This window comes from Columba livia, chromosome 3, assembly GCF_036013475.1.
Source record: "Columba livia isolate bColLiv1 breed racing homer chromosome 3, bColLiv1.pat.W.v2, whole genome shotgun sequence".
Lineage (NCBI taxonomy): Eukaryota > Metazoa > Chordata > Aves > Columbiformes > Columbidae > Columba > Columba livia.
Genome location: NC_088604.1, coordinates 56,851,030 through 56,868,425, shown reverse-complemented (window position 1 = coordinate 56,868,425; position 17,396 = coordinate 56,851,030). Strand labels below are relative to the sequence as shown.

The 17,396-nt window shown below is 38.8% G+C and overlaps 1 protein-coding gene across 15 annotated transcripts in view; it reads left to right on the top strand.

Annotated features, from left to right (window-relative positions):
* Nucleotides 1-17,396, top strand: part of PTPRK (protein tyrosine phosphatase receptor type K) — a 407,715-nt gene that overhangs the window by 171,492 nt on the left and 218,827 nt on the right. For all 15 annotated transcript variants that reach the window (XM_065056898.1, XM_065056897.1, XM_065056904.1 and 12 more), the window contains exons 4-5: nt 10,237-10,318; nt 12,633-12,748. In XM_065056898.1, the coding sequence (XP_064912970.1) occupies nt 10,237-10,318; nt 12,633-12,748 (198 nt within the window). The remainder of the gene's footprint in view (nt 1-10,236; nt 10,319-12,632; nt 12,749-17,396) is intronic.

The following is a 17,396-nucleotide window of genomic DNA, read 5'->3' as shown; positions in this document are numbered from 1 at the left end:
CAATGAGTTAATGTAGGCATAATTAACAGAATTTAGCTTGTATTCTGTTGTTTTACTGTGACAAAAGTGATTTTTGTATTGGATTTCTTTGCTGTAATGTGCTTCTAGAGAACTTGCATGTGCTGCCTTCTCCATGCACCATCTGGTCCAACTGTCCTGCTCTAGCAGGGCCACCTGGAGCTAGTTGCTGAGGACCACATCCAGATGGCCTCTGGTTATCTCCAGGTATGAAGACTCCACAGCCTTCCTGGGCAACTTGTTCCAGTGCTTAGTCACCCTCAGAGTGAAAAAATGGTTCCTCATGTCCAGAGGGAAGCTCCTGTGTTTCACTCGGTGCCTCTGGGCTTGTCAGTGGGCACCGCTGAAAAGAGCCTGGCTCTGTTCTCTTTTCACCCTCCCTTCAGGTATTTATACACATTGATGGGCTTCCCCTTCAGTTTTCTTTTCTCCAAGCTGACCAGTCCCAGCTCTCTCAGCCTCTCCTCTAGGAGAGATACTCCAGTCCCTTCATCATCTTTGTGGCCCTTAGTTGGACACCCTCTAGAACATTCATTTCTCTTGTACTGAGGAGCCCAGATCTGGACCCAGTATTCCAGGTGTGGCCTCAGTAGTGCTGAGTAGAGGGCAAGGATCACCTCCCTTGATGTACTGGCAACACTTTGTATAATGCAGCCCAGGATACCGTTGGCTCTCTTTGCCCCAAGAGCATATTGTTGGCTCATGTTCAACCTGGTGTCGACCAGGACCCTTGATCCTTTTCTGCTGAGCTGCTTTCCAACTGGGTGACCCCCAGCATATGGTGTTCCTCAGACTTTCCTCCAAACTTTCCTCCAGACTTTCCTCTTTGTCTCTGGGTCCTTTGATTTCTAAAGGTTAGTCTTACTAGCAAAGACTGAGGTGATGAAGGCAATTAATATCTCAGTCTTTTCCATGTTCTGTGTCACCAGGGTCTTTGTGCCATTCAGGCTCACATTGTCTCTAGTCTTCCTTTTGCTACTTCCGAAAGTTCTTGTTGCCCTTGACATCGCTCGCTAGATTCAACTCTGCCAGATTCAGTTCAGCTTAGTGGATATTGTACAAGACTGAGAGCAGGGAAATGTTTTGATGTCATACCTTCTGTGTCTTTAGACATAAGCTGTTCGCACAGATGGTTGTCATCTTCTGTGTTTGTCCAGCACCGATGTGTTGCGATTAGTGCAAAAATACAGATGATAAGATAAGACTTTATACAGAATTTGGGGATGGAACTTTTGCTGTTGCATCTTGAAGTACATTTTGGAGAGAATATGTCAGAGCGTCTTCCTACATAAACAGTGCCAGTTTCAGTATTAGAGTAGGCAGATGTGGATGTGATGAATGTCTTCACAGTAGTGTTTGACATAACCTGTCAATTGTTTTGAGTTGCTATTTGTTTTTTATTAATTTTCTTTCCTTGACAGTATAGGATCTGTATTTCTTAAATATTTACCTCTAAATCCAAAACACAGCACTATACTAGCCACTGGGAAGAATATTAACTCTATCCCAGCTAAAACCAGGACACCATTGATCTCTGTCTATTAAACTGTCCTCCACTTGCATTAGAATGTATTTTGCACCAATTTTTTTCTGAGTTAAGATGCGATGGTGTTATTCCACATTCTTTTAATCGTGGCGCAGAGCAGTAGGTATTATGCAGTTTTGCCTTTATTTGGTGTTTGCTTCCTTCCTGATGTTGCAACTGTTGCAATTTAGGACAACTGGATGCCTTTGGCCACTGAATTCCTCTGAGTGTGATCCCTTTTGAAGGAAGTGGCCAGCAGGCAATAGCTTCAGTTATAGCTCATTTGAGTTGTATTATAGAAAAGAAAAGGGAGAGGAAGGGAAGCAAGATACCTGCCAGCACCTTGGCTGGTGATGGCTGGAATTTAAAAGTGGTTTGGGACAGCATCTTCGGAGGCAGCAAACATGTGGATGTGCATTCCACTCTGTATAGGTGCTTCAAATTGTTTTGGTTGCTTTTCTGAAAATAAACAATTTTATATAATGTTTTTTCTGACATGGGCTGGAAAAAGTTGTCCTAGAAAGCAATATATAGCATGCAACATGAACCAATGAATTTTGTCAGCTGTCAGTCTGTCTGCTTGGCTTTTTTTTTTTCCTCCGGTTCTTCATAGACTAATTCTGTGAAGTGCCTTTTTTTTAACTGAATATGGAAAAGATCCCGTGGTTGGGAAACTGAGAATTTTATTTATCTGTACAGTACTCACACAGATATTACTTCAAGGGCCAGTGGTTATGATTACTGAGTCTGTTCAAATGTATTGGGAATTTGGCTGGAAATATCTCTGGTTTGAGATGGAGCATGGTACAGAATTCCTGAGGGTCACTGAAAGGACTAACCTCTGCTCTAGGTTTAAAAAAGTGCAGCAGCATCATGCCAGGCTTGTACTGCTGCGTTTTCCAGTAGCTACTCATGCTCAAAAGGACTGCTTATGTCCTGCTGGAAAGTATTTTCTTAAAGTTTTGGTCTATCACAAAAATAAGTGAAGTATTAAGTGTTTCATATCGATACTTAACTTGTCTCTTACTGCTGCTATCCCAGTTTTAGCCTTTAAATGTCATGATTTACAATGCCATCAGGGTTTTTGTTTCCTGTGGTTACAAGTCATGCCTTCGCATGCAGTGTTATTATTTTAGGTTATTATTTTTAAATCTCATTTAAGCACTTTCACCCTTAAACAAATGTTTTGGTTTATTGAAGATCTTGTGTTTACAGACTGTGTGAGGATTTTTTTTCTTCAACTTCTTCAGTCAGTCAAGAGCAGGGTGGGTTTTTGTAAGACTGTAAGTATTCCCAGCTGATAAACTACTACTGCTCCAGAGCCAGAGCGGCTGTAACTCTTCTGTGTGTGGTGCTTCATCCAGACATTATCAAAGCATGAGCCTAGAAATACTTGTCATAAGAAACTTAAGAGAAGTAAGCACAGATAAGTGGAAGGTTGTGAGGTTTTAACTGGTGTTCCTAACATGAAGGTCTTCAGGGTCACTTGAGTCTAGCCTCTAGCTTCCCCTGCATCAGATAGCTGTACCATACAGATCCTTCAAAGCTTTATTAAGCTTAATCTGTTTTCCTGCAGCACATATGGTGTTTCTGGAGGTAAAATTCTGTTATGAACTCTCCTCATATTTGAATTGTTTAGCTCACCTGAAGCTCATCTGCAGTTTTTGCTTACATGTACAGAGACAATTTTAGAGTTGGTTGTTGTCGTGTGCGTTTTTTCTCCTAGGATTGAGAAGTGGAGTGAGCTCATTTAAAACTAATAAATTCTCTGAAGGATTGACCATTGGGACCCTTGGTAGGCATGTTTTTTGAGTGATTCCTCACCAGAGAGTATGATCAGAGATGGATCTTGGGAGTACAGGCTTCCCCGTGTTGAGTGGACCTTAAGTACAAGTTTGGGGCTGAGAGGAGGTTTGTATGTCAAGGTTTCCTGTGGGTGGCTCTGTGACGGTCTCAGAATCTGTGAGCACTTGCTGACCAGCTCTGCTGGTAAGGATGCTAGCGAGAAGATAGCCTTAAGTCCTTTGGTTTTCAATCTCAGGAGGTGTGTTATTGAGGAAAAAAAAAAGAAGTGATAGGGTGTTAGCTGACTTCGCAGGATTGAGATCCCAAAGTTTTCACCCAAGTGTTTGATTTGCTGTGCTGGAAATTCTCCTGGGCCCTGTCAGCAGCAAAGGCTGCCTCGCAGCATTACTTAAGCATTCAAATGGAAGTAATTATGTTTTCATGATTTCTAAATTAGTTCAGCGAAATTATCTATAACTTTCACAAGGGAAATGCTTTTTATTATGTCAACAAAAATTTTAAATGTTAGGCAAGATTTTGTTTAGCTGTCCCTTTCAGCTAGCTTTCAATGAGTATTTATTTTGTTACATGATACTGTTTTCATGTTTATATTAATTTTTAGTTTCTTGGTGATTAAAATTTTGCTGTAGTATTTTAAAATTCCTTTACCATTGCAAAAAATTGGATAGAATTAGAAGCTTGTCAGTGAATAGGATTAGTTAGTGTTTTATCTTATAATGGTCTTGCTGTTCATGAGTTTTCATCTGCAGAAAGTTACTTTACTACAAAACAAACTTGCTCCTATGTGTTCTTTAGTCATAATCAATTCCTGTATAAGTATTAAGTTCAAGTGTATGTGCAGTCACCCTACTGTGCTTTTACAAAAATTAAAATTATTCAATGAAGGAGACGTGCATGAAGTAGCAAAAATAAATAATTAAAAATGTTCACTTTTTATGCTCTTATGAAAGACTTTAAGGCTTTATATCGAGAGGTTAATATAACTAATATCTGATGAGGTTAATTAGTATAACTTGAGTGCTTCTTTTGATTCTATGTCATTGCTTCTTCATTTGTTTTATTCACAAGTTGAATAGAAATTATGTGGAAGGTGCCAAAAATAGATTAAGATGCACACCATTGGGATTATGCGTATTGGAACAGTGAGGAATGAGCACAAAATTTCCAGTTGAGGATGAGCAGTTCTCAATTGTTTTTTTTTTTAACTGCAATGTACCACGAACATGAAACTTTCTGTTTACTTACAGCTCTCTAATATACTTTTCCACCAAGTATTGTAGTTGATCTATTTACAATTTTCTCTTCTGATAATTAAGCCAATAAAAGTCCTCCTATAGCTGAAGAAAAATGTGTTGCAAGTTGAATGCTTGGTGGAAATGACAAGATCTAACTTCCCGCCCCCCCCCCGCCCTGGCCTGTTTCCGTCTCGCTTCCTTTTCAGCTCTCTCTAGTATTTCTGTTGTAACAAAGCCTTTTAATACTCGGTTTTATCTAACTGATGTATGGATGTTTGCATCATATATATGATGGTCTGTCAGGACCACTACTAAAACTATAGGAGATTCTTGCCTTCTTCAGTACTGTAACTAGTCAGAACTACTCAAGCCAAGAAAGGACAAGGAAGGACTCAAGCTGTACTGGAATACTCTGTTTGGTGATGGTGCTTTATATTTTACAAGAAAAGTGCTTTTACAAAACCTAGTGAGAAATATTTTCTAAGGACGGGCTACAGAGTTGTTCTCCCTCTTTCCAGACTACCTTTTGTACGTGATTAACTAGGTATAATTTGGGAATGCTAATTTTGAGCAGTATCTCAAATAATACTGAAATTTTTCAATCCTGATAAGAGTTAAAAATTCATTGAGGCCGTTCCTCAAAATGCATATTTGGTATATTCCTGCAAGTGCAGGTTTAGTCTTCATGGTGATTCCAGAATGCAATGTTAAGGCTGTGTAGGAGTGCAAATTGAATATTTCTTAAACATTAGGCTTCAGCAGCTAAATCCCTTTGGGGGTCTCTGCTGGAATAATTACTACGTTTTCTCTTGTATTCACATACTGTTGAGTATTTAAGTTGTTCACAAACATTTATTTCTATAATAGTATCAGTTGAAGACTGATTGTCATATTCTACATTTTAAAGCTGGGATGTGAAAATAAAGCATGTGTGTGCTATTTTGCAGTGTCTGACACAAAAAAACCCAAACAAACAAACATGAAAATTAAATTGTAATAAGTGGAAGGACATTTGTAGTTGCATGGGCAACTAATGTTTTCTGGCTAGAGTGATGATCTGAATTATTTTTCAGCTAACCTGAAGCGTTTAAGACATTATTTCTAGGATAGGAAACCGAACAGAAGTTCAGACTTAACTGCAGGATTTGCCCTCAAAAACATGAATTTTTTTTTTCCTTTTATGCTGTATGGTGCATGTCATACACTTAATTTTCAACCTTGGAACCCTTTAAAGGGGTCAGCAGGCATATAGATAAGGGTGATCTGTTTGATACAGGCTTAGTTAGGTTTCCAACAGGCTTTTGACATGGTCCCTCTACAAAAGCTTGTTGTGAAACTAAGCTGCCATTCTATGAGAAGATACTTCCATAAATAGATAATTGTTTAAGAGGAAAAAGGGAAGGTAAGAATAAATTGTCAGTATGCCCAGAAGTCACAAAGGACATCCTGTAGAGATTTGTGCCTTCACCATGTTCATAAAGGACCAGGGTGAGAGCCAGAGAACAGTGAGAAGATGAAAGTGTGCTGGTGAAAGCTGCTTTGGAACAGCGAGGACAGTATGTGATTGTGAGGACCTGTAGAAGGACCATCACAGTAACACCAGCTGTGAATGACTGGGCAATAAAGTGACAGGCACATTTTAGTGTAGATAGAGATATAAAATAATGCACACTGCATAAAATCCTAATTTTACACACAGAACAATTTATTTGGAGCTTGCCATTGACACTCTGCAGCAAGACCGTGGGGTTCATAAAAATGTCACCTCAGAGCCCAGTGGTCAAAAAAAGCAAATGAAGGGTTAAGAATGGCTAAGCAAGTTCAGTATGAATTAGATAATGATATTATGCTGTTGTATAAATTATGACTCACCCACATTTTGATTACTGTGTGCCATCTCTGCTCTCATTATCTTCAAAGGATATAGTACAGTTAGAGCTATGAGAAGGATAATCAAAGAGAATGGTCTCTCTACAAGGTTCACTGAATAATCTGGGACAAAATTACTTGGGCACATATAATAGAGGTCTACAAAGTTGTGAATAATATAGCAGGATTATTAGGATCAATTTGTCACTGATTTGGGTCATTAAAGTAAGCCAGAAAAGAAACAGACCCATGGAAATGGCTCTTAACGCTGTCAGTAGTAAACCCATGGATTTTCCAAAATGATAGTGTGTTCACTAAAAGCTTGCCTAATTTTAGAGGGAAAATGGACCAATATATGGACATGAGATGCATTAGAGATGGCTAAATACATAGGAGCACATTCAGTTCAGGGAGTTCCATCACTGTATTTTAATTTGCATCTGAATGCAGGCACTTAATAAACAAGGACATGCCATTTTATTTGGAGAAGTAAGTGACTGTTTGAGTAGCACCTTGGAACTATGTAGAAAATTCAGGGATGAAATCTAATTCCCTTGAGCAGCATTTGAACTACCTGAGCTATTAAACATTTCCCATTCTCATTCATTGTGGTGATGCTGGTACACACAAGACAGAGTAAGCTGCCTCCACAGCCCTGCTTTGTGCAAGCCTGGTTCATCCCCTGAAAGCAGTCTCTCCTCTCCATTAAAGGACGTGAGCATCTCTTAGAAGTGCAATACATGAGCATGCAATTAAATTGCAATAAGCAGAAGGACATTTGTAGTTGCATGGGCAACTAACGTTTTCTGGCTAGAGTGATAATCTGAATTAGTTTTCAGCTAACATGAAGTGTTTAAGACATTCTTTCTAGGACTCGAAACCGAACAGAAGTTCAGACTTGACTGCAGGATTCACTCTCAAAGCACTGGTATCTTACTAGGATAAACCTTCTCTGGTGAATAAAATAGCTCAGCAGTCTGGGTGTTCTTTTCAAGTATTGTGTGAGTATTTGAGGAAAAGAGCTACCTCAGGTTCTGGTCTGACTTGTCAGCATTTCAAATTGCTGTTTACACTTAGATATGCAATTCTCTTTTTCCATTTCCCATGTTAAATGTGAACAGATGTTATCGAATTAAAGCCTGATACAAATTTTTTAACTGAGCTAAACCTTTTGCTACATAGTATGTATATTTATTCATGTTTCATTGCTGTATTTATACCAATTCTGAATGTAAATAAAAAATAATTTAGCACTGTATCTGAAATCTTGACTCTGTAATACCACTGTCTTTTTAATAATTTTATTTTTCCTTTACTAACCTCATTACTCCCTATAATATTTTGTAGGCTTCTTGCATTTCTGTATTTATCTCCCTCTTATTTTTTTCTTTTTTTTTTTTCTTCCTTCTTAGAGATCTCCATGTCTTAATCATACTCTTTTTGCTCTTTCCAGGAACTTCTTTTCTTTTGGTAATTTCCTAGTCTTGGGGAATGGGATTAATTAAATTAATCTGGAAGAGATAGAAAAAAACAAGTGAATTCATTCCCAGCTCTGTCCCAAGAGAGGTAACTTTCCCCCCTGTGCCCCTGGTGTAGGACGGTATCAAAATACGGGGGAAGGACACACATGAGACCAGGCTTCCTTGGGAACTGGATCTAAGTTACTTCTAAATGTGCGAGGTGTAAATTTAGTCCAGTTCTTAACACTGATGCTCAAATTTCTTAACTGGACTTTGAGAAACAAAGTGCTTTCAGAGTTTGTGTATGTGATTGAACTGTATTGTGTCCTAAAGAAACTGGTCTGCCAGAAGGGCTTTAAATATATTTCTTACTGAGTTGTTTGTCATCCATGCCATACAACTATTAAAAAGAGGATTAATCCAAATAATTATAAAATTGATCATAGTCATGTTGATGGTCTTTACTGAGAACAAATGCCAGTTCTCTGAAGATGTCTGAGGATCTGGTAGACACTCTCAAATAGTGCTCTGATCTGAGAGATCATCGGACAAGGGAGTGAAAGTTGGAGTCCTAGATGCTAAATTCCTTTCTATCCAGCTGTTGTTGGCCAAGGCAGGAGGAGAAGGCAGAGAATGAAGTGGTTTCTGCAACTTAATTGCACAGGGATGCAAATAGAATTAAAAGGAGGGGAGAAAAAAAAAAGGAGAATGGGAAGAAGTGCAGCCAGAACCTCAGCAAGAACTTCTGGAGAAGCTGGAAGAGGAATTGTGGCCTGGTGCTGTCAAAGTATACATGACCCACAGGCTTCCTCTTTCTACAGTCAAAGCACAAGTTGGTGGGACCCTGTGAACCACAGCATGAACGTGCCCATATCCAGCTTTCCTTGGAAGTTTTCCTTATTTATACCCCTGTGAGGCTGTGAAATTAGTTCTGAGTATCAACAGGCCACCTGGTCTCCCTGCCTCCTGTGGTGGGAAAATAAATTGCACTTCATCTCTGGGTGGAAGGTAAGGGCAAGGGAATGTAAGGAGTGGAGCGTAAGTACATAGAAGTGTTCCTGATGCAGCATTCAGAGCCAGGTGTCTGGCTGAAGAGGGTAGTTTTTGTGAAAGAGAGGTCCAAAAGGAGCTCCGGAGGTAGATGGGAGCTGCTTGCTCCCAGGACTCCCTTGTGACTGAAGGCAGTGCTTCTGAGCAAGGGGCCATGTGGATCCCCCACTAAGAGCAGCTGAGAAAGGTGCTGGCTGGGGACAGCTTTCTCCTGCATATCTGCAGGGTACATTGGGTTCTTAATCTGTTGCCTTTGCTGCTCCCTTACATTGTCCTCAAGAACGAGAGATGTAAACGTTTTGAAAAGACAACTTATAGAGCAGTTGACTTGGTCAAAGCCTGTCTGGTACAGAAGACCTCAACTGATACTTTGGGCAATGACAGCTACAAGTTTATGTCATATCCATATCCCTTGAATCAATCTTTCCTGTTGTACTTTCCTCTTTCCTATCTTCCTTTTACTTTAGGCGTTCATGCTTCATTTTTTTCCTTCTAATTATTTTCCTTTTGTTTTCACCATATTCTACTTTTTTTTTTTTTTTTTTTTTTTTAAATTGTCTGTGTGAGGAAGCATGATTCTTGGCAATAAATTTGTTCTGGTCACTTGAAGGTTGTTTTGCTACCTCTGTAGCAAAGGACAGTTCTGTGCTCTGGGGTAGTTCAAGAGCAATTCTTTGTGACTACCTGTTTGGGGTAGAACAAGAAGTTGGATGAAAAGACTTTTCCTTCATATGCAGCAATTTCCCCATTGCCTTGCAAAAATTAAGTTAATGGCTACTATATAAATCTCATGCTACAGCTGTTCTTTTCATTGCCACTGGGGAGTGCTACACTATTTCTGTGCTGCTGTGTGTTTTCCTGTGCAATTACACTGCAGAAGGTTACAGGAGAATGTGGACTGTACTCTGACCCCTGACAAGCATATACATTTTGTTAAAATGGGTTGTTTAGTTGTGTGCTGTGATGTTGAACCTGCCTGGAAGTAAAGGCATTTTTTCAGAACTGGATCATGTTTATACATTTAGCAGAGTGAAAGCTGTATGCCATTAATTGAGGTAATAAACAAGCTTTTCTGCTGTGCCATAAGCAGAAAATCCAAAGCAAGTCATGTATATGAATGGTATGGAACGTTAAATAATAAATATTCAGTCGTCAAACCTTGTAGGAACTTCAACTAAATGAAAAAGGCAATGTGTCTTATATCTACACACTTGCCACTGTGGGAATTCTGTAGAAATGAGTGTTGTAAACATTTTTTCTTTCATTTTGACAGGTAATATTTGAAGCTGAAGTCTCAGATGGGAGAAGTGGCTACATTGCCATTGATGACATCCAGGTTCTGAGTTACCCTTGTGGTAAGTAATGATTAAGAGCTGCATTTTTCTCTGTCTTTTCAGGACATATTTGATATTGCTGTAGACTGCTGATCACTGATGTTTCTTCACTTGGTCACTGATGTTCTTTGTTCTTTCAATAGTGGTTATTTTTAGCTTTCAGGGGAAATGTAGTGCTGCAATAGTGATTTACCTGGGTAAAATCTTTGTCTGCCAAAAGTAAATTATACAGGAGTATAGAAGCAGAAATTCTTAATTGTCTTTTTAGTCATAGAATCATAGAATAGTTTGGGTTGGAAGGGACCTTAAAGGTCATTTAGTTCCACTCCCTTTGCCATGGGCAGGGACACTTTCCACTAGATGAGGTTGCTCAAAGCCCTGAGCAAATTGGCCATGAACACTTCCAGGGATGTGGTATCCACAGCTTCTCCAGGCAGCCTGTTGCAGGGCCTCAGCACCCTCATAATGAAGAATTTCCTCCTAATAGCTAATCTAAATCTACCTTCTTTCAGTTTAAAGCCATTACCCTTGTGCTTCTTATGATGGGGGCCCCAGAGCTGAATGCAGTGTTCCGTGTGGGGTCTCACAAGAGCAGAGTAGAGGGGGAGAATCATCCTCGATCTGCTGGTCACGCTCCTTTTGATGCAGCCCAGGATATGGTTGACTATGCTGTGAGCAGACATTGGCAGGACATGTCATGTTTCTCATCAACCAACACCTCTGAGTCCTTCACCTTGGGGCTGCTCTCAATCCATTCTCCACCCAGCTTGTATTTGTGCTTGGGATTGTCCTGCCCCATGTGCAGGACCTTGTACTTGGCCTTGTTGAATTTATACCAAAGCTGGTATGCATAATTAAAATGGCTTTTAATGTTAATGGATATGCTCACTAATTAAAGAAAACTGAGCTTTCAGATGCATGTAGGATGTTTATTCAGATTTCATGCCCTTGTTATTTTTAATTTTTTTTTCCTTTTTTTTTTTTTTTCTTTTAAGCAGACACATCAGGTTTAAAAAGCAAAAAAAAAAGGCTTCTGGCAGTTGATCTGTTGAAAGATTGTTGTATGTTGTTTTTGTGGACAGACTTCAGGTATTTATGTTTGCCTTTCCCTGCTATATCCTGGGGAAGAATAACACACATACAAGCCGAAGTCGTGCTAATACTAATATTCTACAAATATCAAGTTGCGAGAAAGAAATTATTACTGTGCGTTCTGTTCAAATCTTCTGATCTTCCCCCAAGACACCCCCTCTCTAAAATGTAATTTCATTATATTCTACCTCATGGCTAATAATTTAATTGCATTCTGAAATGATCAAGATATAACAACCCCCTCCCCCAAATTTGCAAAATGATGCCAAATAGTAAGGTTGCAGTGGCAACATCACATTTTGTTTTCTTCTGTTAGGACTGTAGCTCTCAGGGGCTACCAAGCTTATAGAGTTTTTGAGTGAATTTCCTCTTTATACTTTAGCCAGCCCAGCTATCAGAAGTCAGTGGGGTGTTTTTTTAAGTGCCAAAACAAAAGGCGCTTGGGTACAGCCATGACATCAGATTATCAGTATGATACAGTATTCAGATAAGCTCGTTTCTGTAATTGATGTTTAAACCCTGTATGTTCCAATTTGCTGTTTTTTTCCCTTTTTTTTTTTTTTTTTTTTTTTTTTTTAGTAAGCACAAGGAAATAACAGTTCAGCTACTGTTTCTCTTAGTAGTTTTTGAGAAGGGGGTTGGCAAGAGCTGTGTAATGTACCCATTCCTCAAATGCATCTGTCTGCTTTCTTACATCTAACAAATCCTTCAGATGGTTGTGCCACTGAGCTTTCCTAGGGGCTTTGTCAGCATAGGAAATAGATTTGTCAGTCCTGAAATACTGTCTTAAATGATGCAAATGATTTCATTTACTAAAACAATGGAGCTCCAAGTTACATTGCAAATAATCTGAATAGTATCTTTCTATTTGTGCCTAAGCAGTATCCTGCTAATTGAGTTTTTCTCAGTATGATGGATTTCATACAATCGAAAGTCTTTGGGATAATTTCTGTGAAGTGCTGCCGACATTTTGGCATTTGATCTCCTTCTCTTGGCTTTGATTTTTAAAAGACTTTATTATAACTCATGTATAACATAAAGTTACTAGAATCACCAGGGGAGAAGAGAAGGGACTGAAAGCACTCTTTCTTCTTGAACAGGGATGAAACAAATCATTTTCTCTCTTCTGTTTCTGTATTTTTAGCCAAAGGTTGTTATAATATGCATCTTCAGGGAGACAGTGTTGCTGGCACCTTTTTTAGCGATAAGCGTTATTTGTAATTTTTGTTTTCCCCCTCTGCAGATAAATCTCCACATTTCTTGAGGCTGGGGGATGTAGAGGTCAATGCAGGGCAGAATGCTACATTTCAATGCATTGCTACGGGGAGAGATGCAGTGAATAACAAGTTATGGCTCCAGGTAAGGCCAACTCATGCAAGTCTATTTGGCTAGAGGACAAGCTGCTTTCTGGAGGTGAAATATTCAAATTCCTAAGCCTCTTTTTCTTCTGCATGTGAAATATTTAGTTTAAATACATTTTTATCTCTGTTAAATGGAAAAACTTGGAATCAATTTTGTAATGTCAAAAAGCTTGGATTAAAAATTAGAAAAACTGGTGTGTACAGTGGAGTACCGGTCTTGAAGGCATTGTGACCCTTCTCTCCTTGTAAATCAGTTCCTCTGTATCAGAATTTATTATCATTAAATATAGACAATTGGCATTTGGGATCTAGTAAAACACAGGTGTAACACAACTATCACAAATTTTGAGGATTATTTTATCACATAAATTACAACTAATTCTTTGTCCAAGCAGGTGGCTGGAGGGTTGTGGCTGTACTTCTGTGTGCATAACAGTTTTACTCAGCAGCATATTTAATGGGAAAACATAAAATGACTGGTGCGTGTCCTTTTTCTCTGTCTCCATAATAGGAGGGACTTCAAATTTATCTGTGTAATAATAGTGAGTAGTATTTATGTTAGAATCTAGGAGATTACTAAAAAACAGAAAATAACCCTTCTCACTAAAAAAAAAAAAAAAAAAAAAAAAAAAAAAAGAAAAAAGAAGAAATGAACACCACCATTTCCCAAAACAACCATTTTTTGTGGTGTGGGGATGGGGGTGACTTACAGTTAAGACCACCAGTAAAGTAAAAGGACAACAGTTTAACAGTTGCTCCTTAAAAAATTAAATTTTGCCACTTAAAAAGGATTTAAAAAAATCAATTTAGTTGTTTGTGTGCCTTTATGTGTACGTTTTAGTTTATTCATAAACCTTAAGCATCAACACTCCTTTAGAATAGTTTCTAAATATGCTCTTTACATTTTTTTTTTAAATGCGTATTTCTGTACAGTTTCAGAACTGTAAAGTATATACTTTTTGGGAAACGTACTTTGAAATTAATGATAGTTAGAACTTCAAAATATCTATTTTTCGCAAGCATTGTACTTGGAAATGAACTATAATTGGTTACTTCAATCTGTTTGATTTTTCTTTTAAAAGAGAGTGGAGCTGACAAACCCTGAGTAATACTTGCATATAGGCATGTGATGAATTTAAAATTTTGAAGAGATGTTTTTTAATAGATAGAATGAGATTAGAATATACCCGATACGCAAAATTTATCACTGGACAAATACACGGCAACATTAAAAAAGGAACACAAATCTAGCAGTTAACTGCATTGCATTTAGTGAAAATGTATCATAGCAGCAGGAATGATTTGTGCTCCATGTCTTCAAGTAGGAACTTGTTTAAATTGAGCAAGCATATAATGCATTCATTGAGGAAGAGGAGTTGGATTTCAGAGACTTGCCAAACAGAGCATACAAAGCACACAAAATGAAATAAAGCTGGGTGTTGCTCTGTCAAAGGCAGAGCTATAACAATAGGCACATACCAGCAAAGCCATGAAGCATCACGGTCAGTAGATCCTGGGTCAGAGAGGCCCAATAGAGACAGTCAGCTGGAAATCTTCCCCATTGCTCACTCCTTGGAGTCACATAGCTCTGACAGATTATCCTCGCTAACCTTCACTCTCCTGAGAAACCCTATTAGCAACAAGAACAACACAGAAAAACATACATTTTCCCTCCATATACTTCTTGGGTGGTTGTTGGTGGGAGTGTGTTTTTTTTTGTTTGTTTGCTTGTTTTTTTGTTTGTTTGTTTTTGTTAGTTTGTGGGGTTTTTTGTTGTTTGTTGGATTACAAATGTGTTAATTTCTCACAGTGCAAAAGGTAAGGAGGGAGGAAATGCTTTGATACTCTTGAAGGTAACTTGCTGCTGAAATTATGTTCTTGAACATCTGTTCTCGTTTTTGTTTCCCCTTAAACAGTGCCAAATGTTCACCAATTTAAAGGTGACCCGTTTTTTTCTTCCTCATCATTCTGCCCCTCCATCCTACTTGCCCAACATGACCATCAATCAGCAACTTTCCTTCTTTGAATATCCTTCCTTAGATAACATGGCAAGTTACTGCTGTTGTGTGCAGTGTTAACTCATTTTCCTTAAAACCTGGGGTGGATATGTATGGGCTTCATGAGGCTCTGGAGTGTGACTTGGAAAAGGTTCACTTTAACCTTTGACCAAACTGGAGATTCATAAAGCCCCAATACCCAGAAAGGAAGAACCAGAAGATCAAATCAAATGCCTAAGTAATTGTTTTTGAGAGCCCTGAGCTGAAACATTCCAAGTATGTATTTTTCTCATAACAAGAAAGGCTATTGGAACAAAAAAACCAAAGAAGTGCAAAAATGAACAATGAAAATGAGGGGAGTTGGGGAAGAAGACTCTTTCCAAGTACACTGTGTTAGAGAAAATAGCTTTTGGTTATGTCCTTATTGAAAGAGAAAAGATATTTCCTTGGGGGGGTGGGAAAAAAGCATCAAACAATTTGCTATTAAAATACATTCTTTGATAAGGAAAGATCCAAGGTGCAGTCTGGGACGCTTTTTTATATCTGAAATGCTCTCAGATCTGATTTGCTTGCATTGAAGTAATAGAGATGTGCAGGCACAGATTTCATTACAAACTCTGTCAGTGCTCTGGGGCTAAAGCAAATTCAGCAACAGGAGAAAATACAACCAGCAGCCGCCCTGCTCTGTGTTGGGAGCTGTGCTGTCCCTGGGCGCAGTCCCCCAGCCGCTCCTACCAGGCTCCGTCCCAGCTGCTGCAGTCTCAGCCTCATCCTCCTCATCCCTCTGTGCTGACACTGGGACTTTTGGAGCTCGCCAGTACGTCAGTTCAGAAGAGTGATCTGGCTGAAAAAGATTTTGGCAGAAATTGGATTTTTGTTATTGTTGTGGGTGGGGAGGACTGTTTGTTTGTTTGTTTTAAAATTTATTTATTTTATTTTGTTTTCTTTTTTAGCTTCATTCATGTCTCAATTACCTATATAAATAGTTCCAGCAAGTGGAAAAATATGGGGATGTTTGGGTAGATGCGGGGAAGAGGGAAAGAACCAAACCTGAACCGAACTAAAAGTGGATCTTAGTAGCGTGTCTCATATAGTGTCCTATGTAAACTTTTTTTGGTTATTGTTTTGAAAAAACCCCTGGTTATATATTAGATAATCTATGTGTGCTCACGTTTCCATGTTTATGTTTTTCGCAGCATGTATATAATTAAGTGGCCATACCTTTGTGTGTCTGAAAATAAAAATCGATAAAAAGAGGGACAGCATTTCAGTACGCTCTGTGTTTATGGCTGTAATGACAGCCTTTTAATCAACTCAATTTTCTGTAAATGTACATCTGTAAACATTTCAGATAAATAAGAATTAACATTGAACTGAACTCCTGACTTTCATGGCTGCAGATTCTGCTCCTGTTTGATTGTGTTTAGATTGTATCTGGTCTTTTGTCCTCTTTCATACCCCTTCCCTCCCACCTCTGTATTTTGTAGCCCCACTGGACCAAGGTCTGGGACAGTCAGAGATCTGGCATTGTAAGATAAGCAGTAAAGATAACAAAAGTCTTCAAAAGTTGCAGCTGCGTTAATATGAAGCAAATATTTGCACAGATAAAGAGATTTAACTGGCTGAACAAGATGATCCAAAACACACCTTTTGTGACTGTCAATAGTAGATGTGGGAGTGGAACAGAAATGCAGCTCTCAAATACTTTTATTCTTCACCTTCTCAACCTAATCTACTGTTGAATCTGTTACAGTTGTGAGCTGAAGGATTCTCTTTGCCAAACAGCAAATTCTGAAAGAGTTTCAGTCCTAATGTTTTGTTTGAAGTGAGCATTGATGTTGTTTCTGAAATACATTCAGTCTTGGTGTGTATTGTCCTTTTTGCTCACCATTCCCTTCTGAATATAATGCTGTGGGTTGTTGTTTTTTTTTTTCCCCTCAGCATTTTCCTCCCTCCTCTTAAAATTTTCACCATAATATGTCACAGACCAACAGCGGTAGTTTGATGCCACTGTACAAAATGAAGGAGTTGGGTTGTGTGATAGGAGTCCCCAGACCCAAAGGCAGTAACCTGGCTTTTCTACCTATTATGCTTTGGTATGCTCTGTTTTATAAGCTTCAGAAATTAGCAGAAAAAATTATTTCACAGAGAAAGTGTTCATAAGTGTGTGTGTGTATAATCTTAAAAGATTATACATGGAATGTGTAGACATCATAACTGATCAGTTGCTGCTCACTTCAGCTGATTTTCTTTTTTCTAAAGCCTATGAATTGTCTTTCTTTGAAAAGGCACTTAAGGATTCTTTCATTTATTAACCTTTGATGCACCTTGTTGCTTTGTTCACATTGATTTGCTACATTAGTGTATATATAGGGCCACCTCTTTATGCTTTTTCTACCACCCCTGTGAAATGCCATGCATTCCAGTGGAGTTATGTCAATAAACAACCTTGTAAACAAGAGTCACTTCTACATGTTAATCCTGTGCTTGGGATGGGTACGTGTTAAGTACCAAATATTCAAAAGAATAGTGCATACACAGCATTCTAAACATGAAGATGCAGAGGCTGCATGGGGTAGGACTGCGGGGGGGGCCGGGGGGGGGCAGAGGCGGGCTGTTTGCCCATTTGATTTGGATATTTCTGTGTGG